This window comes from Pinus tabuliformis, chromosome 5_2, assembly GCF_031772625.1.
Source record: "Pinus tabuliformis cultivar Carrire ecotype Pingquan chromosome 5_2, CPIR1, whole genome shotgun sequence".
Classification (NCBI taxonomy): Eukaryota; Viridiplantae; Streptophyta; class Pinopsida; order Pinales; family Pinaceae; genus Pinus; species Pinus tabuliformis.
The window spans coordinates 367110305-367136998 of record NC_142306.1 but is presented as its reverse complement, the minus strand read 5'-3'; the positions used below and the strand labels follow the sequence as shown (position 1 = coordinate 367136998).

At 41.5% G+C, this 26694-nt stretch overlaps 1 protein-coding gene across 2 annotated transcripts in view; it reads right to left on the bottom strand.

Moving 5' to 3' along the window:
- The window catches only part of LOC149158982 (retinal-binding protein), a 271407-nt gene that overhangs the window by 34364 nt on the left and 210349 nt on the right, over nt 1-26694 (bottom strand). For both annotated transcript variants that reach the window (XM_089436385.1, XM_089436384.1), the window contains one exon: nt 14198-14233. In XM_089436385.1, the coding sequence (XP_089292511.1) occupies nt 14198-14233 (36 nt within the window). The remainder of the gene's footprint in view (nt 1-14197; nt 14234-26694) is intronic.

The following is a 26694-nucleotide window of genomic DNA, read 5'->3' as shown; positions in this document are numbered from 1 at the left end:
GGGATATTGATCTTGACAGAGAGAGGAAAAGACTGGATCGTGATCTCTTCCTTAGGTCGTGGGCTGCGAGACGTATGAACTGGTTGGGAAGATTGATCTTAAGAGAGAATGAAAAAATATCTCCCTAGCTAAGAGGGAGTGTTGAAAATTTGAATAGCTATGTGTTGAAATTTCTAAGTCTATCCGTTAGAAATTCTATCTGTATTCTCTGGTTTATTTCTCCTACTTGTTAATTACAAACAAGTTATTTAAACATATAAACATCGAAAAAAACACGATATAGTCTCTGTTAGTGTCGGTCTTGAAAGCCCTCCATCAGTGATCAAAGCTCTTTGCATTTGCATTAGTAGGTGTCTCATTAGTGTCAAATTTTGCATCCCGTTAGGCATGCCATAACCCTGATGGAGGAGCTGGTCTATTTATACCCCTCTTGGCTTTGCTGGATCAAGTCATATCAGTCATTAAGTGTTTCAAGCTTGTCTTGTTTTGTCTTAAGGTCAAAGGTCCTAGGTCTAGGGTTTTGGTCATTTATCCTTGCAAGGTCATGTCTTTGAAAGTCCTTGAGTGCCCAGCAAGCCAGAGGGAGGATTGTAAACATGTTTCTTTGATATTTTCATCATGTACAGTTCATTTTTAACCTTGGATTTAAAAAACTCTATTTTTAAAGCCAAGGTCATGTTAAATTTGTGTAAAAAGAATGAAATTCCAAAAAGTCTTCAAAAGGATAGCAGTAACCCTGGTCCCCTTGCCAAAGTCCCTCAGATGATCTACCTACAAAAAGAATCAAGTCAAAGTACTCAATGAGTCAAAATCAGGATAAAGGAAACCAAAAATCAGTGTTATAAAGTGTCACAAGAAAAAACATTAGAAAGTGGGTTTGTAAATGAAATTTTTTCAAATGAGACTTATAAAAGCTCAAATTCCCTCCTTTCACTCTCATTGTGCATTTTAGAGCTTGCAAGAGAGAAAGAGAGAGTGATTGAGAGAAAGGAGCGAAATTGCAGTGATTTCGGGCAGCAGAGTGGTGCGCGACCCGTCAAAGGAGGTGCGCGACCTGTTGGGCGGTGCGCGACCCGTCCAGGGCTCCTCCGCAGTTCAGAAATACTACGGGCGCGACCCGTTGGGAGGCCTGCGCGACCCGTTGAACCGTTTGCCCGCAAACTACAACAAAATTCCTCAATCTCCCTTCAAATCTTCTAAATTGATCGAGGTAGGCTCTTTACACATGGTGTTTGAGGATGGTGATGAAATATAAGGCTTTATGTTATGATTTTGATCTCAAATCATGCAAATGAAAAGACTTATATGGCTGCAATATTCATGTGCAAACTGTGCTAGGGTTTATGGTGTTTCAAGCTGTTTTTCCTTTGGTTTGTTTCCCTCCCTTCCCTCTTGCTCATATTCATATGTACATCTTATTTTCCCCCATGTCATTTTATAAATGAAATGCAAATTTTTCCCCATCCCTAACCATTAAAAATGAAAACCCTACCCCTTTCCCAAAGCATCAAAAACAAAAAATGAAAACCCTAATTCCCCTCTACCATATGCATGTGCAAAATAACAAAAAACTGTTGGTAAAATGTCAGCATGTTTTGTGCATGGTTTCCCTTTTTCCCCTTATTGAAATTGTATACATATTCCCATATTTACTTTCATGCATGTTTTTCCCATATGCAATAATCTTTGCAAATGATTTCCCTATTACAAATATGTGTTCCTATATGCATATGATTTGCAAAATTTCCCTTGAAATTCCCTGTAATATTTATATATTCCCATTCCTTGTTAAAAGATCCCTCCCCTAACATTTCCCTCATGTTCTATTCCCCTTGAAACAGCATAGATTTCAGCACTTTTTGCAGGCAGAGACAGCAGTGTTATTTGTCCACTTTGCTCCTAAACCATGTCAGAAACCGAAACTTATGAGCAAAGTGATGACCATTCATCATCTACAGAGGTTGAGGAACAGAGGAGGCCTCGTAAGGGTGGTAAGGGTGGACATCATAAGCGAGAGGAGCCCACCTCTCTGGCAGAATTACAGGCCTGCCCCATGGCAGTGAGTTGCTTTCAGTATATGTCTTGTTATGATTTCTGTGAAAGAATTTCTCAGATTCAGCATCATAGAGAGTTGGCCCGCTTGTTTGTCTTGCACCTCCGTGATGGACATGTCACTCTGGCAGGGGTGAACTTCACATTGACTCCTGAGGTGATCTCACAGGCTACAGGGATACCAAATGTGGGTGAGGTGTGGCTTAAGCGCAGATTGCTAGATTTTGTTCACTTTGAACCCTATGTCCGGCCACCATTCGTGAGACTTTTGACAGGTGTTTTTCCATTCAGATTTCTCCGAAGCGAGTATGCTCCCATCATGAGGCTTATTATGCATTATTTTACCTGTGAGGGCAGATTTTCACAGGTGTACTCATATCACATTCGCCTTTTGATGCATTTCACCCGAGTGAGGATGATGAACATCCCGGTCTTCTTGTTTCATAACATTCAGAGGATGGTGCCCATGTTGCAGAAGAAGACCCCGGCCCAGCAGTACAGGAGCCTATGCCATTATGGTTTGATTCAGCTCATAGTCTCACATCAGTTGACTCAGCAGGGCATCTCATGGGAGGAGTTCATCTCCCGTGAGTTTTTCACAGTGCCACATCAGCCACATCAGGAGGTCATTCATGAGGAGGGAGGACCATCTCAGCAGCCCGATGCTCCCGTCACCCGACATGTTAGCTCCACTCCTTTGGTCACTTATCAGAAAGGCCCAAGGGCCTTATTTGCAGCAGCTAGGCGAGTACTATCTCCACAGCAGGTGGAAGGGGTCTCGCCTTCATCTTCAGCTCAGCGAGTGTTATCTCCACATCAGGTGGAAGGGGCCTCGCTTTCTTCACCAGCACAGGTGCTACAGAGGGGCAAAGAGCCTATGATTCATGAGGATCCGGTGATTGATCTTGAGGTTAGTTCTCCTAGCCAAAAGGCGAAGGAGATCATTCAGCATCTCAGGGCTGAAAATGATGTTTTACAGAGGAGACTTGACGGTGCTCAATGGACTATTACTTACCTGGAGCAGCGGAACAAACAATTGGAGGATGAGAAAGCGCTTGATGAGCTATGGAGGATTCGTAGCGACCGAGTCTTGAACCGTAGAAGACCCGGTGATCCATTGCCTGCTGACCGAGAGTCAATGCTCATTCAGGAGAATGCTCACTTGGAGAGGCTGTTGGCTAAGGCCAACCAAGAGAAAAGGCTGCTGAGAAACATGAAGAATCACTATTGGGCAAGAATGCATGTATGCAAGGCCAAAATGAAAATGTTCCAAAGGAGGTTATCCGAGGCTCTTAAGCGGAGGAAGAAAACCAATCCACTCCGTATCTTGGCTGAGGCATCCCTCAAAGATCATGGCACTCACTAGCATCAGCTACAGCACAAATCCCAAAAAAATTTGAGAATTTTGGGTAATTTTGGAATTTTTTGGAAATTTACAGGTTTTGGCTTCTCAACGGGTCTCACCCCCGGTGAGACCCTTTGTCATCGTAGCTCCGTTTTGCAAAAACTCAGCATTTTTAGATTTGTCATGCAAAATTACATATGCCCATGGATGGACTTGAGTTTTTATGGGGTTCTGGGCCTCCAGAAGGTCAAAATACATGCAAAATTTGACTTTCTACCCCTTTTTTGAGTTGCAGAAGCAGTCTTGGGAGAATTGAGTTTTGACTAGGCAAATGAACTCCAAATTCAAAAATTCCAGTTGGGTTGGAAAGTAGACTCGCAGACCTTTCCAACGAGCTATCCTGCACCCAATTCTGATACCGGGAAGGCCTCCAAACAGAGCTCCAAAGTGCGCGACCCGTTGAGAAAAGGGGTGCGACCCGTTGAGGAAATGTTGCTAGATTTGACCAGTTCAGCCCAGAAATTACAGATTTGACCCTTTTCGACTTTCTGAGGTTAATGATGATCTTGATGGATGTAATTGTGACACTTTTTGGATACTTTTACTCTTGTTTAACATTTCTAGAAGATTTATGCATGTAAAGGGTAAAAATTGAATGTATGAACTGGTTTCCAAGTTTATAGAGGCAAGTTGTTTTGACTGCCTATTTTGTAGTGCTTAGTTTAGAAGTGGTTCAAACAGCTCCTAAGATAGTGAGCTCGACCCATGGAGGCAGGGAAAGAGGTTAGATCATCTATATTATGTACTTTCTTGCTCATTTTCATGGTTGGACTCTTGAGGGAGAAGCTATCACTGTATTATTTCACTTGTATCTCTGCAATTTTTGGGTAAGGAAGACCAGGGTTTTGCAGTCATCTTTGGGATTCTTGTGGACTCATGTGTTGATGGTGTGTTTCTTCATGTTCTTGTAAGCTTTGTTATGTGATTCATTTCCTTTCTTTACTGCTGCACATTAAACAAATGAAGTGTTAAAGTATGAATTCATGCTAGCCATGCTCTGCTTTTAAATTTGTTTAATTTCAATGTTTTCTTCTGTCTAAAGAGAATTCAAATTCATTGTTTGCTCTCTTTAGCCTTCTTATCTTTCTTTCCTAATCATCCACTTCAGCTAAAGACATCAATACAGGCTCCTACCTCGCCCCAAAGACCCCCCTGCAGAAACTGTGTCCAATCCCCGCACTCTAAATTGCAGCTCCTCAATTTGCTACTAAAAACCCCAAAAACCCCCAAATCAACCTTTATAATCAGTTTACTAGCCTAATATCAGTGTTACCTTGTTGGTCATCTCATCCTATTGAAAATCTACCGAGATTGACTGGAGAGAGTCTTCTCCTGCCCCGTAGGGCTAGCTACGAGGCTGAATGGTTTGATGTAGCTTTGAGGTTTGCCTTTTCAGCCTGAGGTGAAATTTCAAGTGCTAACAGTGTCTACCATCTACAGATCAACAGCTGATTGAAATAGCAAACACACAAGTGACACCATATTTTTGGACAACTCATCCCCAGAAAAGCCCAATGTAGGAAAACCGGTGCAACGATTCTGAGGGTTTATTTTATTATGCAGTCTATCCTTCAGTACAACTGGGTGCCAAACTGGCTCACCTGACAGAGAAAATAATCCAGCAATAATACCTCTCTATTCGGAAGCAGATATTCAGAAAATAAACCCCACGAAACCCTCTCTAGCAACCTCTGAAGCTCAGCATCAGCCCACCTAGCCTCAACGTCAACCTCAAACCCCTTGTGTCAGCCCTCTAAGGCACTGTGCAGCCTCTAGGGCCTTCTGCGTCCCTCCTACTTCCCTCTGCGTGGATGAAGCAATCCCTTTTGGCTCTGCGTTTGCCTCTACGCTGGTTTCTCGACACTATCTCTGCCTCTTTGTCCAGTACTCACTGCCCCTTGCTGCTGATCACCGATTCGACTTTACTTAGCAAACCCCGCTCTAGTAAATCGAATGACTGATCACTCTGGTGTATTCTCCAACTGACCCTCAAGCTTCCTCTTATACTTTTCCTGTTGGTTCTTCAATGGTCGAGATTACATCTCTAATCAACGGCTAAGATTAGATTTGGCTTGATCCATGTCTTTTGGAACCTTCTAACCTAGTTTTATATTAATACCCATTAATATTTTATTTTTCCTAAGTTTAGAGTTAGGAACACCATTAAAAATATTAATTATTTTAATATCTCTTAAACCAAGAAGAATCTGCCCAAACCATCTCTAGGTCTTGGAGATCTCATGTGCTTTAGCCTCTCCACCAATTTTCATGGCTAGAGCACATCCGATGCTAACCCAAATCAACACTCCCTCTTAGCGATAATCGTGCTCTAGTAATACTCCACACTGAGCATCACTCTGATTATATGGCATCGGTACCTATGCTGATTCTAGGCCTCCCCACCCAACATCCTCTGAACTGCTGCATCATGTACTGCTGCCCATGGGCCTGCCATTGCCACTGATGCATCTGTAAGGCAGCTCCCTCTGCATCCGTGTTGTTGTTGGTCCTTTCTCCCAACACTGCAACCCCCTCTCATCATGCTGCATCGTGCTACTACTGCACTGCAACTCAGTTACTGAGAAGTAAGTAATTGATCCACCCAACTACTGACATCCCTGTTAGGCTAGAAACACTCCCGACGTTGAAGTTCTCTCTGTCGCTATCAAGTGTTCCCTCTACTGCCTCTGCACTGTTGCAACAACTTCCTCCCTCTCACACCGCTGCAAACTTCTTTGTACCATCCTACACTGTCGCAACCCCCTCTTTGCCTCTCACATTGTTGCAGCCTGCTAACTCTGCGCTGCCCGGGACTACTGCACTGTACCACTCTCTGCCGATTCATCCGCATCCGTCTCTACCGACATCCGCCAGTCCTGCTACTCTCTCTTCGGGGCTCCTGTAGCCAAGGATCTGATCCAAGAGTTTGGGTACCTCAAGGATCCTACCCCTCATTGCCTATAGTCTTCCTGACTACAGCTCGATGTCTCTCCACCTCTTCTCTAGAGGTACATGAGCACTCATGGCACAATCGTCATCCTCATCTACCTCCTTTTCCGCCTTCGCTGGCGTTGCCTTAGAGTCAGACGCCTCTCCTTTATTCTTCTTCCTTGAACATTGGTTCGCATAGTGACCTAGTTCCCCACAGTTGAAACACTTAACCTTAGAGAGGTCCTTTTTCTTCCTCTTCTCCTGCTTCCCCGTAGATGCCAGAGCTACATCCTCTTCCTCTTCTTGATCTGGACTCCTTTGCTGCTACTTCCCGTCTTGGACAGTGGTCTGATCTCTTCTTGGCAAAGAGCCGCCCACAATTCTTCCTAATCTAGAAGAGTCGCCCTACCCAGAATGCTCTAGAAAAATGTCTCCCACTCCTCAAAGACTGCGTTTAGAGCGGTCCTCACCATCAATTCCTGATCCGGCGTGGCTCCTATGAAAGTTAGTTGGTCCTAGATCTCCTTCAATCTACCAAGGAAGTGATCTATCTACTCCCCCTTCTGCATCTAGTATGACCGCAGCTAATTCTCAAGTAACATCTTCCTTTGGATGGAAGTATGATGGTACAATTTCTTCAAGGTGTCCCAAATTTCCTTTGCCGTCTCCTTCTCAGCAATCTGTTGAACCACATGATCCTTGACCCCATCAAAGATGATGCATTTCGCCTTGGCCATTGCCTCCTCGTACTTTTCATTATCAATCGAGTCAACTGGGATCGCCACTATTCTCAAGGCAAAGGCATTGATGCGATGTCTATCTAGAATGGACAGGATTCTGGCCTTCCAAACCACAAAGTTGGACACCCCATCTAGCCTGTCTTAATCCCTCAATCCATTCATGGCTATCTCTCTGCTCTTTCTTTTGACTCCTCTGAGTCTCTCTACTTCCCTCTAGAAGTTCTCTCTTCGACTCCCTCTGAGTCGCTACTTCCGGTCTAGAAGTTCTCTATTAGACTCCCTCTGAGTCTCGATTTCCCTCCTGAAAATCCGTCTGCCAACTGTCAAGTCGCCTCTCTTTGATCTCCTATGCACCTGCAACACTGATCCAGATTCCTTGGCTGGAAATCCACCTCGATAGCGACTCCCTCTACCTTGGTTTTGCCCCATCAGGTACTATTCTGCCCACAGCTTCCTATGCCCTAGCAACTGAAGGTCTGAACCTCTAGGCTCTACGCAATCCCGGCACTGGCCGAAATGCTCCCTTAGCCAGCTTTGTCAACCCTCCTGGTCTCTACGTGGCTCTGCGTCAGACTTTTTCTGCCCTCCTCAGCGTCTGCGCTGGCCTCTTTCTGGCTCGAACTGAAGACGCAATCCCTCTGCGTCAACCCTTCTTCTGTCGCTTTATGCAAGGAATAACTTCTGTCACTCGGGATAGCTATTTCTGCTACAAATGCTCTGCTTCAGCTAGTGCCTTCAGCGCTCTTGTGATTTGGAACAACGCTCTGATACCATGTAGAAATTTCTACGTCTATCTGTTAGAAATTTTATCTGTATTCTTTGGTTTATTTCTCCTACTTGTTAATTACGAACAAGTCATTTAAACATACAAACATCGAAATAAACACAATATAGTCTCAACCATCTACAGATCAACAACTGAAAGAAATAGCAAACGCACAAGTGACACTGTTATTTTTGGACAGCTCATCCCCGAAAATACCCAATGCGGGAAAACCGGTGCAACAATTCTAAGGGTTTATTTTATTATGCAGTATAACATTGAATACAACTGGGTGCCAAACTGGCTCACCCAACAAAGAAAATAATCTGGCAGTAATATCTCTCTATTCAAAAGCAAATATTCAGAAAATCTACCCCACGAAACCCTCTCCAGCAACCTCTGAAGCTCAGCATCAGCCCACCTGGCCTCAGTGTCAGCCTCAAACCCCTTTGCGTCAGCCCTTTGAGGCACTACGCAGCCTCTAGGGCCTTCTGCGTCACTCCCGTTGCCCTCTATGTGGATGGCACAGGCCCTTTTGGCTCTGCTGGGCTCTGCATGGCCTGCTCTAGCCGTTTGCCTCTCTCTGCCTTTACGTTGGTCTCTTGGCACTCTCTCTGCCTCTCTGTCCAGTACTCACTACCCCTCGTTGTTTATCACTGATTCGACTTTACTTAGCAAACCCCGCTCTAGTAAATTGAATGACTAATCACTCTGGGTATTCTCCAACTGACCCTCAAGCTTCCTCTTATACCTTTTTTGTTGGTCCTTCAAGGGCAGAGATTACATCTCTAATCAATGGCTAAGATTAGATTTGGTTTGATCCATGTCTTTTGGAACCTTCTAACCCAGTTTTATATTAATACCCATTAATATTTTATTTTTCCTAAGTCTCCATTAAAAATATTAATTATTTTAATATCTCCTAAAATGGGAAGAATCTGCCCAAACCATTTATGGGTCTTGGAGATCTCATGTGCTTTAGCCTCTCCACCAATTTTCATGGCTAGACCACATCCGATTCCACCCCATATCAACACTATGGTCAATATTTTTCATTGGAATCCATGAAGAAAAATCATAATTGTAAATTGAACAAGTCATTCCCACTTAGGGCTGATTAACCCTCCCCACACTCATATATATTGGGCATTGTTAACACTCATTTGAAGCACAATCACCAAGAAAGTTCGATCTGCAATTCAAAGAGAGACACCACACGTGCGAAGGACAAAAGGAAGACTCTTTTAGCTGCATTGACATTTCTTCTTGAAGCCAAGTTAACCACATTTGAATTGGGCATTTTTTGCATCGGTTTGACTTCAATTTAGATCATATTTGGAGGCCAAATACTTCAAAAGTACATTATTTCTTGTTGACTCTGATTTTGCTCTTACATTGGGACATTGACGAGAGTTGACCACATTCTTTCACTATGGAATTGACCAAAGTTTGAAGATTGGTACATTTACTTTTCTTGGGTACCTCAGGACTGAATTTCGATCTTTCTAATCAACCACCTCAGGGCCGAAATTCGGCCTCTCAGTGTATACTTGAAATTTTCTTTAAAATACCCCTTTATAATATACAACTTCTCTTTACATATCTTTTATTTACAATCTTTTATAGTTGACCAAAAGTTGATTTTCTCTCTCCTGTTGACTTGATTTTGACTTGGGATTGTGTTGAGGTCCACATTGAATTTATTGGAATATTCTTTGATGTACTATTGAACAAATCTCAGGGATCAAAACAGACTTGACGCATCGTCTAACTTTAGCGAATGGAATGCCAAAATGCAATTCTTGTTGGATGAGCATGGTTTGAAGGATTTCGTGACAAATGTCATGGCAAGGCCAACAGATCCACAACAATTGGCTACCTTCAAGAACAAAATGGCCAAAACTAAGAGGATGGTCCTAGATGGGGTTTGAGATCACATAGTCTCACATATTGTAGACAAAAATATGGCAAAGGACATGTGGGATGCCATCATAAAACTGTATGAGAATCCATCAGAGAATCATAAAATGATTCTCAAGGAGAAGCTAAGGACCACCAAGATGTAGAAGGGAGAAGGTGTTACATCCTATCTCACTAGAATTCAGATGGTCAGAGATGAACTTGTGGCAGTAGGAGAGAAACCTGAAGAAAGTGAGCTAGTGCGCACAACTCTCAATGGTTTCACTAAGGAGTGGCATACTTTTTTGCAAGTTATTTCTGGGCGAGATATGCTACCTGGATGGGATCGTCTATGGAGTGACTTCACTCAAGAGGAGTTGAGGCTCAGTCTTGTAGTAGGTACTATCAACAGTTGCAATATGGGACCGAAGGAGGATGAGGATGAGAAGAACGTAGCCCTTGCAAATAAGGGAAAGGCACAAAAGGGTCTCAGTTAGGGACAAGGCTTAATGGAAGGAGAAGAGAAGAAGAAAGACATGCCAAAGGTCAAGTGCTTCAGGTGTGGTAAATTTGATCACTACATCTCCCAGTGTCCTCTAAGGAAGAAGGACAAGAAGCAGGAGCAGACAACAACTTCGACAAAGATTGATGAGTTAACTGCCAGATTAGAGGATTTTGCAATGATAGTCACAATACCTCTAGGTGGAGGAGGGGATTGATACCTTAGTGCGTCAAGACGGGTAGTGTCCATTGCAGATGCAGCATGGAGATCAATTAGAACAGTTCCAGTTGTTGCAATAGGACCATCACCTTTGCTACAGGAGCCCACAATATCATAGTAGCAGGTTCAATGTAAGCAGAGCTAGTCACACTCAGTTCTTGAGAGAGTGCAGAGCTAGTTACATTGGCACATGTAGTGCAAATTGCTTAGCTGCAGTTCCAGCAAGAATGGTTTCCCATTAGGAGATCGAGACTCAGAGGGAATCTAGCTTCAGAAGGAGCGTGTTAGAAAATCCGAAAGGCAGTAAAGATTTTCTTGATCTTGATAATTACTTCTGATGTTTCTTATTATTACAATTCTTTATATCTTCTTTCTTTAGTTCATCAAGCAATTACCAAAAGCAACATCACATAAAACAATAGACACCAGATGTAGGCACATGCTAGGGCAAAACCCCCCTCGAGGGGAAAACCCAGTCAAGATAATTCTTCCTTTCAATAGTATTCTTTGAGACTCTTCACCCTAGACCAAGATCAGACCTTCCCTCCACACCAAGTCAGCCTCCCAGAATTTTGACCTCTTCCCAACAACTTCGACTATGCAGCGACTTACGACAACTGGCAGCTTCCAACAACAGTAATATTCTTGTTGTTTGGATTGCCAGTTGGGCATCCATAGTTGTACTCAGATTTTCACCGTTGCATAATAAAATAAAACCCTCATCTGCTGCACAGGTTTTCCTGCATTGGGTTTTTCCAAGGACTTTTGTCCAAAAACAACGATGTAAATTTTATGTATGTGTGCTAGTATTTTCTCAGTTCCAACGCTATTTATTTTCCGTAGTTTTTATTTGTGAAGGTTACAGTGTGATTTATTCAATATTTGTCATACAAACTGCAAATAAATTGTTAAATAAAATTAACAATTAGGAGAATAATTTCCAGTTGTTGCAATAGGCTTCCGGTTTACGGAATTTTCACCTGGTATTAGAGTTTTGAGTTTCCAGATTTTGCAGCTTTAGAAGGGTGACGGTACGAGATTTCCAGATAAGGTCGAGCAAGTTGACTAGAATGCAGATCTAGGCAGCAAATCGACTTCCAGTTGCTGGAGGCAGATACCAGAAGAAGTGCGAGTTGTGAAGGAAGGATCTCAGTCAGGGACTAGACTTGAAAGGAGATAGTGGGGTACCAGATCCAGGTGGAGTATGAGACTCCAATGTGCTACATGGACAGGGTCTTTGAGGATTCTACCTCGTGGATCAGTACCTTGCTACATGGGCCCACAGTATACAGTAGCAGGATGGATCAGTGGCAGTTGATGCAATCAGATCCAGAGTGACAATTGCAGACTAGTTGTAGTTAGATGTTGAGGAGCGTAGTGCAAAGTTGGTAGCAGTGCAAAATGGCATAGTGCAAAATCAGCAGCACCGCAGATTCTTCAGAGGCAGTGCAAAGGTTAGTAACAGTCAGGACTCGAGAGACAGATGCATCATACTGAACACAGTTGATTCAATATTTTGGATGCTTTTCAGTTGCAGTTGCAGCAACAACAGATGAGAGGGATTTGCAGTGCAGATGCAGTGTTGGCAACAGTATGGCAGTGTCAACAGTAACATAGATGCAACATCAGAGTTTCACAGTAGTTGGTGGGCAGCAACAGCCAAACATCAGCAGCGTGACAAGAGATGATACAGAGACAGAGTGTTGTGGCAGGGTGTGCAGCACTAGAACACATTCCTTGCTAAGAGGGAGTGTTAGTTTTTGTAGCATCAAATGTGTTCTAGCCATGAAATTTGGTGGAGAGGCTAGAATACATGAGATCTCCAAGACCCAGAAATCGTTTCTGGAAATTCCACCTAGAAGTGACTTAATTAGATTATTAACCAATTTTTTAATGTTTCCTAAGTCTAAACTTAGGAAAATTGGTTAATTAATCAATATTAATTAAGTCAAGGTGAGAATCATCTAGAAACTCATACGGATCGATTCCAAGATGATCCTAGCCATCGATTAAGTTTTAATCTTGGTCGTTGGTGCTCCAACGGTGGATTATAAGAGGAAGTCAATGGGCACTTGAAGAACACACTTGAGAACACCAGAAATTCAATTTCCTTGGCAAATTGATTTCCAGAGTAGCAGTAATTACATGCGGGAGGACCAGAGATCGAAGCAGTGAGTGAGGGTCAAGGATAGGGAGTCAGGAGGAAGTTTTCCAGATTCAGAGAGGCAGCAGCAAGAGGGTCAAATTATTCTCAATGAGGCAGCACAGAGACTGCGCAGTTGCTGCAAATTGGCAATTCGATTTCGATAAGGAGAAATTTGTTCTCAGTTCTAGAGGTCGGCCAGAGGTTCCGGAGTGTTGGAGAGACGATTTCCTCAGCAGAGGCCGGTAGAATGACTTCATCATAGACTGGTTGGAGGCTTGACATCATAGAGACTGCGCAACGTAATGCAAAGACTGGCGCAGAGTGTCCAAAAGGCCGAGTTTTCTGAAGGCAAGTTGTGTCGGGATTGCTTATGGACGAGGGTAATTCCCTTCAATAATTTTTCCCAGATATTCTTGCTTTTTGGATTGCTTGTTGGGCATCCATAGATGTACTCATATTTTCACTGTTGCATAATAAAATAAAACCCTCATCTGTTGCACAGGTTTTTCCTCATTGAGTTTTTCTGAGGACTTTTGTCCGAAAAAAAGGGTGTAAATTTTATGTGTGTGCTACTATTTTCTCAATTCCAACTCTATTTATTTTCCACAATTTTTATTTGTGAAGGTTGCAGTGTGATTTATTCAGTATTTGCCGTAGCAAACTGCAAATAAATTGTTAAATAAAATTAACAATTAGGAGAATAATTTTCAGTTGTTGTAATAGGATTCTAGTTTACGGAATTTTCAGACAAACATCCCAATTTTACTGCGAAATCACAATTTTTTGGCCTAGTCGATGTTTGCTGATTTTACCAATATTTTCTGCTTTTTTATGATTTTTTGGTTTTCTGGACCCTTGCTGATTTTATTCCAATGTCGATGTTTGGAACATTGCTAATTATCAAAATTTATTGTTGACGCAAGTTTGTGTTTAAAACATGTCACACGCCTGCCCATAAACCCTCGACTTTACCTTTGAATTTGCCTATGTGACTTCATAGCCTAGTAAGTGGGGTTCTAGTCTCCCATTCACTCATCACCCAAGCCCATCTTTTACCATTTTCCATCCACATTGTGGTTAAATTCTCTTTACTTCCACTCTTACTACACAAAGTAAGCCTAGTTAATGCTTAAGTATACCCACCTTTGAGTTAGGTCCTTCCTTTGTCTAAAGTGATAGGAGAGCTGGTCAAGTGACAATGGCCGACCGCTAGCATCCATCTTTGGGACTTTGAGCTGAAGGTGCTAGCTTGTGTGGTAACAGTTAGCAAGCACCAACCTAAAGTATAGAGAGATTGTTCAAGGCAACAATGTACATTGTTTAGTTAACTTGTAACCCTATGGTTTCAAACATTAACAAGACTTGAGGGCTAAACTATCATGTCGATTACTTGGACACGAGCTCTTACTAGTATGTGTATGTATTACGTAACTATATATTTTATTCATATATATCAAATTTCTTGAACATAGGTGCAGGGATATACAAGGGTTTGTCTTTATGAAAAATCAAATATGATAAAAGATAATGCTAAACATACCTGACATGATTCATATCTTTGATATGGGATTATTGGCTGCAAAAGAGAGAAAAGAAAAAAGAAAAAATCAGATACACATGGAAGGCATAACATGAAACATTAATTAGCATTGTATCTTCAAAATGATTGAATTCCCTGGCCATGATGCAATTTCAACCCTATATTACATAAAAGTGCTATATGTTCCAAAATATATAGGAAAAAATCAGAAATTGACTATTACACTCAACAGGTTGTTCCTTTTAGTTATGTGGAGTCTGGACAAATCACAAATAGGAACATAAATGTGTGTGCCTATACCACCTTGCATCTCCACTTTCTTTGTATATATAAATATGATAATGCTCACAACACCAATCTAAAATGATAAGGTTTGAGGAACAAAGAATGAGCTCTAACTCAATAACAGATCAAATTTTTGATGATGTAAAATTTATGTTAATGTGATATGTGACCAAATCTGATAATAATTAATGTAAGGGGATGTAGGTGGTTGAACCACCATTAACTGTATGAGGATGCCATATATGTGTGTGTGTGTGTTGAAAAGAGGGATGATTAACATGCGATGCTGCTACATATACTGTGGGTAACCTGCCTCAGGCACATAATGTACTTTCTACAACATTAATATATTTGAAATTTATTACTCTCTCCACACATGTATGTGTCTATTACGTATGTATGCATCCCATAAAATCTTCCCTCATATTAGAGCAATTATGTTCAAGTCGGATTGAATTGAAAATTAAAGTAAAAGAGGCATGTCCAAATTTTTGAAGTATCATAAATAACATGAAATATTAAAACATCAAAGCTCTTGAGCATTGGAAATTTTTTAATTTTATAAAGCTGATACCTTGGTTACAAAATTAAGAGCAAATAAAACATGTGAAACAAAGATATTAAGCAAATGCAAAGAGCACCATTGATTTTTTCAAATGTGATGAGGACCATTCACCACAGGATATATGTGAGATGTAGCAAAATGACAAAAAAGCCTTCACACCATAGAAGAAGCAACAAAGCAAATTAAGCCACGAGTCATTTGAGAAGGAACATAAGAACATGAAGCACCAATTTCAGACCTGAGTCACTATCAGACAGGGCTTAAAACAAACTTAGGGCACTTGAAACAAACATCAGAGCTTGAGATATGTTGACCATGTACATGTCAACAGTTCCAAGAAGCTGAGTACAAAACAAAGGATAAAAAAATGAGTCATTGTCATCATTGTAATCCCAAATTCTGCAAAATTGTTTTAAAAATGATTCTAGTACAACTATTAAGCCACGTAACAACACCTATGTAAGCATTTGATTCTTAACAAAAGGTTTCACTCTAGTGAGTTTTTTAACCTCCCTACATTATTTGTGTTTCTAAACACGAATAATTAGCAGAGTTTTTCTCCCAAGCATCCCCCAAAGCTAGGGTGGAATCCTATGCTAAGGTCCTAGGTGAGTCTTAGTGTTATCGAGTCTATGTATTTTTATCATACTAAATCATGTGTCTTGTGGCGCAGAATTTGGTTGAGTCTAAAGAGGTTGTGTTTATTGATAAATTCCCCTTCTGTGGGTAATTATTGTATTATCTTCATGTAAAGACGTATAGAAATATTTTTGGTGGATGGTTCCTCATAATTAGAACACCATTGCCAAAATACGTTTTTTAGACCCACTTGGAGGGTGGAAAAATATTTGTAATCCCCTCTTGAGTCTTTTATTTAATTTTCTTGCAAAAATAAAAATAAAATTAGCTAGAAATTGTCAAAAAATAAAATGAGAAGAAAAAAAATAATTACCCTCCAAGTGGAAAAATTATCAAACAATTATTGAAGCTATTTTTCAAGGGGAAAAATTAAAGTCAATTAAAAGCCTCATTTCCAAGGCGAAATGTCCTAGTCAAGAAATTCATTGGACCAGAAACTTGAAAGACTATTTTTCTAGAAAATCAAATTTCTTGGACCAAGTGGTTAACTATTTTCCACAAACTACGACAAGTCTATGTTTTGAAGATTCTTCAAGGGACCAAATGCACCTAGATGTAAAAATTTCTCATTTCCCACCCCGGTTTTCTGTTTCAACTTATTTCTCCAAAATAGTTAAATGTCCTTTCCCATATCCATACATTCAACAACTGAAAATAAATTTTGCTGAAAACACAAATTCTGGAAATTTTACAGAACGCTGGAAAATGCAGAAATATAAAAATCAGCACATACAAACAGCCATTCAACACATTTAAACACAATGAATTTTGGTCTAGGTGACCCTGGAAAAACCCCCTACAACTCTTGGGGAAAACCAGTTCGAGAGCTCTTTCTTATTTCTGGAAAATGCTTTTTACAGTGAGAAATATTCAGCAAAAAAATCAGCAAGCAAATTTGTACAACTTATCTCGTTTTCCGTGCCTCACAGCCAACTGAAAAACTTGCAAACAGCAAAACAGAATAGCAATAAATGCTATACGGCCTCCTAGAAAAGCATGCAAGCCGCCATTAAATACACTGTACGGATTTCCTCGATTTGCGTGTAGAAAAAACAACAGTATAGTTGTACGGATTTGCCTCGATTTGCGTGCCAAGGTACAACCACTTGCTATACGGATTTCTGCTCCTCGATTTCTCTGCACTTGCTGTACGGATTTCTAGAAAAACATGCCCAATATCTGCCTTTCACTGTGTGCTAACTCAGTTGTACAGATTTGCTAAAATGCTGCCTTGGAATGTGTGCCAAGCTGCTCCCTCCTTCTCCTCCTTGTCCAAAAATCTCCCTTGCTCTCTTGCTCTCTTGCTCTCTTTCTCTCAATCTGCTCATGAAAGAATGAATGACCTTTTCCTCATTTTCCTCCTTTAATCTAACCCTAAGTGACTTTTGGGGAATCCCTAAATCAAATGGCTGAAATAAATTGAGATCTATGGCTGAGATTAAATGCTCATTTAAATCGCACTTTCTATTTTTTAATTCACCCCACTTTAATAAAGACCCACTTAGTTATTTATTTCCAAAGTCACTTTTCCTTTCTAATTTTACATTGACTTTATTAAAGTCACTTTAAAATTAGACTTTAGTAACTTTATTATTTAAAGTCACTTTTAAATTAGATTTGACTTTATAAAAATTATAAAGTCACTTTAGGAGAAAAATTAAATTCTTTTGGACACTTTTCCCTAGGCCAAAGATCAAAGCCTTAGGGAACCACCTGTCCTCCGGTACCAAATTTCAACACTCCCTCTTACCGAGGAAGGTGTTCCTCACCACACCCATCTTGTCTCTGAAGTAGTCATTCTTGCCCCGTGGTAAGGCTTTGGTAAGAATATCTGCAACCTGCTCATCAGTGGGAATATATTCAAGCTTCACAGAACCCTTCTGAACACAGTCTCTGATGAAATGATATTTGATCCCAATATGCTTTGACCTGTCATGAAATACTAGATTCTCCGTGAGTTTAATGCAACTCTGATTATCACAGTAAATCATTGAAGGTCTCAACGGCTGACCAAATAAGCCAAACAACATCTTGCGAAGCCAGATGGCCTCACAACTAGCTAGACTGGCTACCATATACTCTGCTTCCACTGAACTCAATGCTACTGACTGTTGCTTCCAACTGAACCATGACACTACTGCCGAACCCAACCCAAAACAGCAGCCTAAAGTGCTCTTCCTATCAGAAGCACAACCTGCCCAATCAAAATCAGTATAACTTACCAATCTCACTCCATCCCCCTGCCTGTAGTCCAGACCATAATCCACTGTCCCCTGCAAGTACCGCAAAATGTGTTTTGCAGCCACCCAGTGAACCTTCCTAGGCTCACATATAAACTGACTCATCGTGTTGACTGCAAAACAAATATCTGGTCTAGTGTTAACCAAATACATCAAGGAACCAATCAGCTGCCTGTACAATGTGGGATCCACCAACTCGGAATTCGAATCATGAAGCTTCTTCCAGTTGGTGATCATCGGTGTCGACATGGGTTTACAATCCTCCATGTGTAATCTGCCAAGGATTTCCACAATATACTTCCCCTGCCCCAGGAAGAAATGCCCCTCCTCCTGCCACACCTCCAAACCCAAAAAGTAATGCATCAAGCCGATGTCCTTTATCTCAAACTCCGCCGCAAGATCTCTCTTGCAGTGCTCTATGAGTCTCTCTGTGCCTGTAATGACCAAGTCATCCACATACAACACCAGAAAGAGAGGGGCTCCTCACCTATCACAATATAGTAAAGGTATGGATCTGCCTCACTCTTTGTGAAACCCATCCCCTGCAAGTATGTATCTATCCTGGAGTACCAAGCTCTGGGAGCTTGCTTCAGGCCATAAAGGGCCTTCTTCAGTCAGCATACATGGGACTCCTTCCCATGCACCTCAAAGCCCTGTGGCTGCTCAATGTACACCTCCTCCTGTATGAAGCCATTGAGAAATGCAGTCTTCACATCCATCTGGTGGATCTTTCAACCCATCTCTGCTGCTATCGATATAATGGAGCGGATCGAAGTATATCGAGCCACGGGAGCGAAGGTCTCCTCATAATCAACTCCCTCTACCTGGGAGAACCCTCTAGCCACAAACCTCGCTTTGAATTTCTCAATGTTGCCATCTGCAGCATGCTTTACCTTGTAAAGTCATCTGGAAGTAACCACGGATTTGCCCTCAGGCCTCGGCACCACCTCCCAAACATCATTCTTCATAATAGAAGAATAATCCTCCTGCATGGCTTCTCTCCAGACCTGCTGGCTAGCTGCCTCCTCATAGCTAGAAGACTCAGAGTCAAGGATGCTAGTAGCCATTGCCATATAGATAAAAAACCTCTCAAGTGGTCTACTCTCTCTGACCGGCCTCTTAAGCTCAGCAACAGATGTGGCATCTCTCAAGGTGTTCTGAAGCCACTTGAGCTTCCTCTTCCCTGAGCATACTTCTCCCATTGGAGAATGAAACTCCTCCTCATCATCATCATCAGGAGCCTGAACTCCTGACTGTCTGTCTATTGTCCTCCTGCCTGCACCTGAACCTGTAGAAGCTGAGGTACCGTGTGAACTGTCCATCAGTGGACTCCCTAGTGAACTGCTCTGTGAACTGCTCTGCATGCTGCCCGGAGCACCACCCCTCTGCCTCGGCGAGCCACTTCTCACTAACAGACCTGACATCCACATAGATGTACCTCCAAATCCTCCTGATCCCTGCCCATTGGATCCCTGTGACTGACTCAACTGCTGCTGAGGGTCTGGCTGATCTAGATACTCTAACTCCCGTGACCTCCTAAAGGCCCTATCCTCCTCGAACTTCACATCCCGCCTGATAACAACTGTCCTTTATGTAGGAATGTAAATCCGAAAGGCCTTTGAAGTCTCACTGTAGCCCACAAAGATACCCTTCTCTGCGGTGGGCTCTAGTTTGGTCCTCTTCTCCTTGGGTATGTAGGAATATATAATGCACCCAAAGATACGAAGATGACCAATATCAGGCTTCTTCCCAGAAAAAGCCTCCTCCGGAGTCCTGTGCCCCAAGGCACGATGCGACTCCTGTTCTGCAAATAAACAGTTGTGTTGCAACCCTCTACCCACAAGAACAATGGCAACCCCTGATCATGTAACATGGCTTTGGCAGCCCCTCCGATGGATCTGTTCTTCCTCTCCGCAACCCCGTTCTGCTGGGGGTTGTAAGGAACAATGAACTCCCTCCTAATGCCTGCCTCCGCACAATAGTCAACAAACTCTCCAAGGGTGTACTCTCCCCCATTGTCTGACCTGTCTGTGTCTCCACAAGAGCTCTAAACTCCTGAAACCGCTTGAAGACCTCACTCTTGGTCTTCAAGAAATAAATCCAGGTCCTCTTGGAGTGATCGTCAATGAATAAAACATAGTACTCATATCCACTCAAGGAAACATGAGACATCCGACTGCTCACATCGGAATGAATCAAATCATGAATCCCAGTCGCTCTGCTGTCACTGCTGGGAAAAGGGGATTTGGCAAACTTGCCCATCGCACATCCTCTGCAAGTATCAAAGTGATCGGTACTGAAATCTGGCACACCTGTAGTGATCTCCCGCAAGGTCCTCGAGGCTCCATGATACATATGCCCCATCCTGCGGTGCCAAATCTCACATAGCTCGGAACTGCTAGCTCTACTGTTGGTACTACTGCTCAATGCCAAAAGGGGCTGGAATGCAAACTTGTACACCTTTGCATGGCATACACCTATCACTCTAGATAAATCAACTGGAGTGCACCTGGGATACATTAACACCTGTCCTCCCCTTAACAGTACCTCATATCCTCTGTCCTCCAAAGTTGAGACGGATATGAGGTTCTTCCTCATCCCTGGCACATAAAGAACATCTGACACCTTCAATGGAGGTTTGGACTCCCTCTAAAATGTCAGTGTCCCCACACCGACTGCTCTAACAACTCTGTCATCACCGAGTACTACCTCTATATCAGTGCCACTCTCTGAAAGCTCTGAGAAGTACTCACGGACTCCTGTCATGTGACGTGAAGCCCCACTGTCCACATACCAGATACCCGAAGATGCTCTGTTAATCAAGGGAAAAGCATGCTCCCTCTGAACCTGAGTGGCAAGTGATCCTGCACTAGAGGACTTACACGCAGTGAACGCAAACTCCCGGTCAAAACGATCTGCAAAGTCCTCAACCTCTGCTGAAGCTGCCATGCTCTGGTTCTTCCCCTTCTTCTTCTTCTTCTCCGGACACACAACTACATAGTGTCTCATCTTTTGACAATTCCAACACTTCACCTTGGAATAGTCCTTCTGTGTGTTATCCTGTTTACCTTTACCTTTGCCTTTGCCCCCACCATTGCTTGTGGAAGCCTGCTTCTTCCCTTTGCCTTTCTTGCCCCCTGCCAACAGTGCTACATTCTCATCTTGCTCAACTGGCTTGGCTGCCCCAAGCTAACCTTTCCTGATCTCTGTCTGAATGCAATCATCCCAAAACCTCTCCCATGTGGGAAGGGTCTCACGTGCACAAACCCCATCAGCAAAATTCATCCATGAATGAGGGAAGCCATTCACTGCAATCCGCACCAACTCAGTGGATGGAATGACCTCTCCAATTGCTGCCAACTCATCTCTCACATTAGTAATCTTTGTGAGATATCCAACTGCACTATCATTACCCATCTTAATGGTCTTCAGCTTCTCCTTCAGGACCATTTTCCGGTTCTCATTGGTACTCTGGTAGAGATTGGACAATGTTGTCCACATCTCATGGGCATTTCTCTTTCCTCTCACATGAGGAATGCAATGGTCTTTGACTCCGTCTAGAATCAGTGTCTTACCCTTGTTATTCTTTTTATTATAATTAGCCAACTGAGTAGCATCAGTAGGCACAACAACAGGGTTCTGTGTGGTATGCACCATGATGTCCCAGACTTCTGCCTCCTCAAAGATGCTCTGCATTCTCTCCTTCCAAACGTTGTAATTGGAATGCCCATCCAACCTATCCTCCACCCTCAATCCCAATGACATCCTGTTGTCCTAAAACTGAAAAATAGCACTGTTGTAGTAAAGATAAAACAGTTGTTTGTGAAAAATCAGCTTGCTGGAATTTTCTAAGTGAAAAATCAGCAGGCTGTAATTTTCCTCCTTGCTGTCCCAAACTGCACTTCAGCACTCAAGCTCTGATATCATGTAAAAATTTCTCATTTCCCACCCCGGTTTTCTGTTTCAACTTATTTCTCCAAAATAGTTAAATGCCCTTTCCCATATCCACACATTCAACAACTGAAAATAAATTTTGCTGAAAACACAAATTCTGGAAATTTTACAGAACGCTGGAAAATGGAGAAATATAAAAATCAACACATACAAATAGCCATTCAACACATTTAAACACAGTGATTTTTGGTCAAGGTGACCCTGGAAAAACCCCCTACAACTCTTGGGGAAAACCAGTTCGAGAGCTCTTTCTTATTTCTGGAAAATGCTTTTTACAGTGAGAAATATTCAGCAAAACAATCAGCAAGCAAATTTATACGACTTATCTCATTTTCCGTGCCTCACAGCCAACTGAAAAACTTGCAAACAGCAAAACAAAACAGCAATAAATGCTATACGGCCTCCTAGAAAAGCATGCAAGCTGCCATTAAATATGTTGTACGGATTTCTTCGATTTGCATGCACAACAACAACAAAAAAACTTGCAGTACAGTTGTACGGATTTGCCTCAATTTGCGTGCCAAGGTACAGCCACTTGTTGTATGGATTTTTGCTCCTCGATTTCTGTGCACTTGTTGTACGGATTTTTAGAAAAACGTGCCCAATATCTGCCTTTCACTGTGTGCTAACTCAGTTGTACGGATTTGCTAAAATGTTGCCTTGGAATGTGTACCAAGTTGCTCCCTCCTTCTCCTCCTTGTCCAAAAATCTCCCTTGCTCTCTTGCTCTCTTGCTCTCTTTTTCTCAATCTGCTCATGAAAGAATGAATGACTTTTTCCTCCTTTAATCTAACCCTAAGTGACTTTTGGGGAATCCCTAAATCCAATGGCTGAAATAGATTGAGATCTAGGGCTGAGATTAAATGCTCATTTAAATCTCACTTTCTATTTTTTAATTCACTTCACTTTAATAAAGACCCACTTAGTCATTTATTTCCAAAGTCACTTTTCTTTTCTAATTTTACATTAACTTTATTAAAGTCACTTTAAAATTAGACTTTAGTAACTTTATCACTTAAAGTCACTTTTAAATTAGATTTGACTTTATAAAACTTATAAAGTCACTTTAGAAGAAAAATTAAATTCTTTTGGACACTTTTCCCTAGGCCAAAGATCAAAGCCTTAGGGAACCACCTGTCCTCCGGTACCAAATTTCAACACTAGAAATTCAGCGTTGGCCCATCTAGCTCATTTCTCAAGGAGGTCGCAATTTTTTGGAGATCTATGCAACAATTATCAAGGGATAAAATTATTTTGACATGGATCAAGTCAAACTAGTCATTTTTCCACTTGAAGGGGTCTAGAACTCTCATTTTCTCTATATAAGGAAGCCTAAGGCTCCTCATTGATCATGTTATGATGTATTGAATGAAAAATCTTTAAAAAGTTGTGAGTCAAGCTACTAGATGTAATTTCTCTTTTGCACTAATAAAATCAAAGACTTTGGGGTTTATCTTGCGATGGTGTTCCTTTCTGCTTCTTGGTAATGTTATTATGAATCATGTTTTAGTGCTCTGCTAAATATGATTGCTTCAATTATTTTTTCATTTTCCAGTGGTTTGATTATTTATTTGCACAGGTATCTTGCATTAAGTACTGGATTTAGAAAAGCGTTCTAGCTCACTCGATCTAGCAGGTATCTTTAGATCTTGAGGGTTTTAACGTGTACCTAGCCCCTTATGACATAATAACGTTATTTCAAGTGTGTACAGGTAAGTTGATATTCAAAGCTTGGGCACAAGGGGAAGTCTTCGGTTGGACCCGCCAACTCCTGAGACAAGAAGTGTAAAAGCCCATCGTGTTAAATTTTCCAAGTCTTATCTAACGATTTGTGTGTAGCAACTTGGCCATGGCATAAAATTGAAAATTGTTTCTCCACTCAAATTTTCTTCTAATCCAATTGTGCCAATAAAGTTAAATCTGCTTATTAGAGCTTGTAATTTGAATTTGTGAATATTGTGAATATTGTGAATAGTTTTGTAAACTATTTTACGAATCCTTGTATTTATTTTTCTAGTGTAAATAATTAGAGCAGTTTTATTTGGTGGAGGATCGATGGCCTTTGTTGAATTTGCAGGTGTATTATCACAAGATCAAACGGCCAATTCGAATTTGTAGAAGGATCAACCCTCACATAATCCAACGACTAAGGTTTGAGGGTTGAATCACACTTCAAGGGAGTCGTCCAACCTTGTGAAGGAAGTCGTTCAGCTTGTGAGGGTGGATCTAGCCCCTAAAGGCCTTGATCTACAATACCCAAGTGTCTACTCTCCAACGTCCAGCTCTTTTGTGAAGGTCGCGAGCCCTAGAGGACTAATTTCACTCATTGTTTTAAAAAACGACCGAGTCGACTCCGACTCAGCCGAGTCAGACCAAGCCAATGCCTGGCCGGGTCGGCTCGGTGGCCGAAACGGAACGGTTCGCTGGGTTGTTACCAAGCCAATCATTGACTCTGTCGACTCGATAACAACTCCGTCGACTCGGTAATGGCTTGGTCGGCTTGGTAACAACTCGGTCGACTAGGGCCTTTGACAAAAAATTGTCAAAAGTTGTTCTTCCTCCTACATATCAATGGTTGGGTTGTTGTTTATTGCCTATATATAGCCCTAAAGTAATATATTACTGTGAGAAGGTTTTGAAAATTACAAGGCCGAAGTATGGTTATCCTAATGGCATGAATTAGAAAACTGAAACAATGCATTGATCCATACAATGTTTTCTAAAAGGTAAACGTTCTGGCAACGGACTAATAAATACATATGTACATCTAATTGTTCTGGAGCTTGACCATAACTAATCAAGGGTTTTGAGACTTCATTAGGGGCAGAGAATTGGAAGTATGAACTTTGTATTGGACAGTGCACTGGTGCCATTTTAATATAATGGATATATTCATGAGCATACTTTGATCATATGTTGTCTTCTCTCTATATTCTAAAGCTTTGTGTTTGGAAACATGAATGAAAATCTTTCAAATTATGTTTTTTTATAAAAAAATAGATATTTAATGTATTTTTTACAATGTTCAAGTCATTGAAATCAAACCGGCCGAGTCGATAATGAGTCAGGGTCGGAGTCAGAGTCAACCCTCGGCCGTTTCCGAGTCAGAGTCGAAGTTTTAAAACATTGATTTCACTGCAAAATCAACATTTTTGGAAAAGATTTATCACTTGAGGGTATTGCAAGTATAGTTTGTGTGATCCAGATTGGATCATTATATTGTTTTTCATCCATATCGATGCTTTTAGAGTGGAAAAAGTGGAGGAATCATCTCACGGTACCGTTCTTACTAGCGGGACACAATTTGGCAAAACAAGGTCTGAAACCTTCCGAGAAAGTTTTGAGGCATCAAACGACGTTTTTTTGGGGTAAACCTTTGTCACTTTAATGCCATGCCTTTTCATGTTATTCTACACACAGAGACTTTCCAACAATGCAAGAAGCGCATCAATCGAATTCTGTATGTAAAATTTATGTCACTCAGAAATTGACCACCTTGTTTTCACACCTATAATTCGGAAGGATGTCACATCAGCCCCCATTATTCATGGAAAAGGGGCTAGCCACGTGTTTTTTATGTAAAAGATTCTAAAAATGTTTATATTGTAACTCTAGTGAAGAGTTGATGTAGTCAGACTTAACCACTAGTAGGTTATCGGGTTGTGTTATAACCGGGCCACTAGGAGGAAGAGGCATTCCATACTTTCGAGAGCATTTTGTTCCATAGTTGAGCAAAGATAGCCAGGAGAGATAGGAGGTAGAGCACATAGAGAGGGTTTGTGCACTGTAGCAGTCCATGGGCCACACGCATTACTTATTTGTACCTGCAACCTTATTTTCCAGACAGAGAAAAAGAGCGAAGCAGCCTCATCTTCCAGCTAGGTTTTCTCCCGAAAGGGTTTCCCATAGCATATCTTGTGTGTTATGTGTGTGTGAGAGAGCTTATTTTGTCGTTTTCTACTTTTCTACATAATTTCCATTCGCATGCATGCACTAATTACAATTAAATTTACAAATTTAGAGTTTTAATCAAATTGTAATAGTGTAGAAATTCAAAATTTTGATATATTATTATCAGATCTGTTGGATGAACTGTCCAATGGAATATCCACAACAATTTATGGATCATTTGGTATCAGAGCAAGTTTCTTTGGGTATTTTGTGGAGATTGCAGGGATTTAGAACGGTAGGGTCGAAAATCATAAAACCCTAATCATGGCCGATGAATCTGTAAACGAACCTCATGATCCTATGGAGGTAAGATTTACGCGGCTAGGACAATAAGTTGAAGATATCAATCGCAATGTAAACCTCCTCATGACGGTCTTGAATAGCAAGCTAGCGATATTTGGAGAGATGGGGGTTCGAATGCAGAGCACAAATCAAAATGGGGATCAAAAGATTAGGGAGAAACGAAGAACTAGTCGAAGAAAAAACCTGAAAAAGATCAACCCAATTAGAGTATCGTGAACCAATCACAGTCCCTATTTAAAATGGAAGCAAAAGTTGATATCAGTCGTACCACGACGAGATCGACGCTCTGAAGCTGAACCACCGGTTGCAGCAACTAGAAGTTTATTTCAATGTCCATCAGATCAAGGAAGGGCAAAATTTCTCATTTGCGCAACTGAAATTAGAGGGCCATGCACTGACTTGGTGGGAAAGCCACACAAAAATCCTGAGATTGGAAGGAGAACCTCCAGTGACTAAGTGGGAAGATTTCAAAACATTCATTAAGTCACAGTTTTATCCCATTGGGTTAAAATTTGAGTTGCAACAAGATGATTGTAGCAGGATTGTCCAAACAAGATAGGA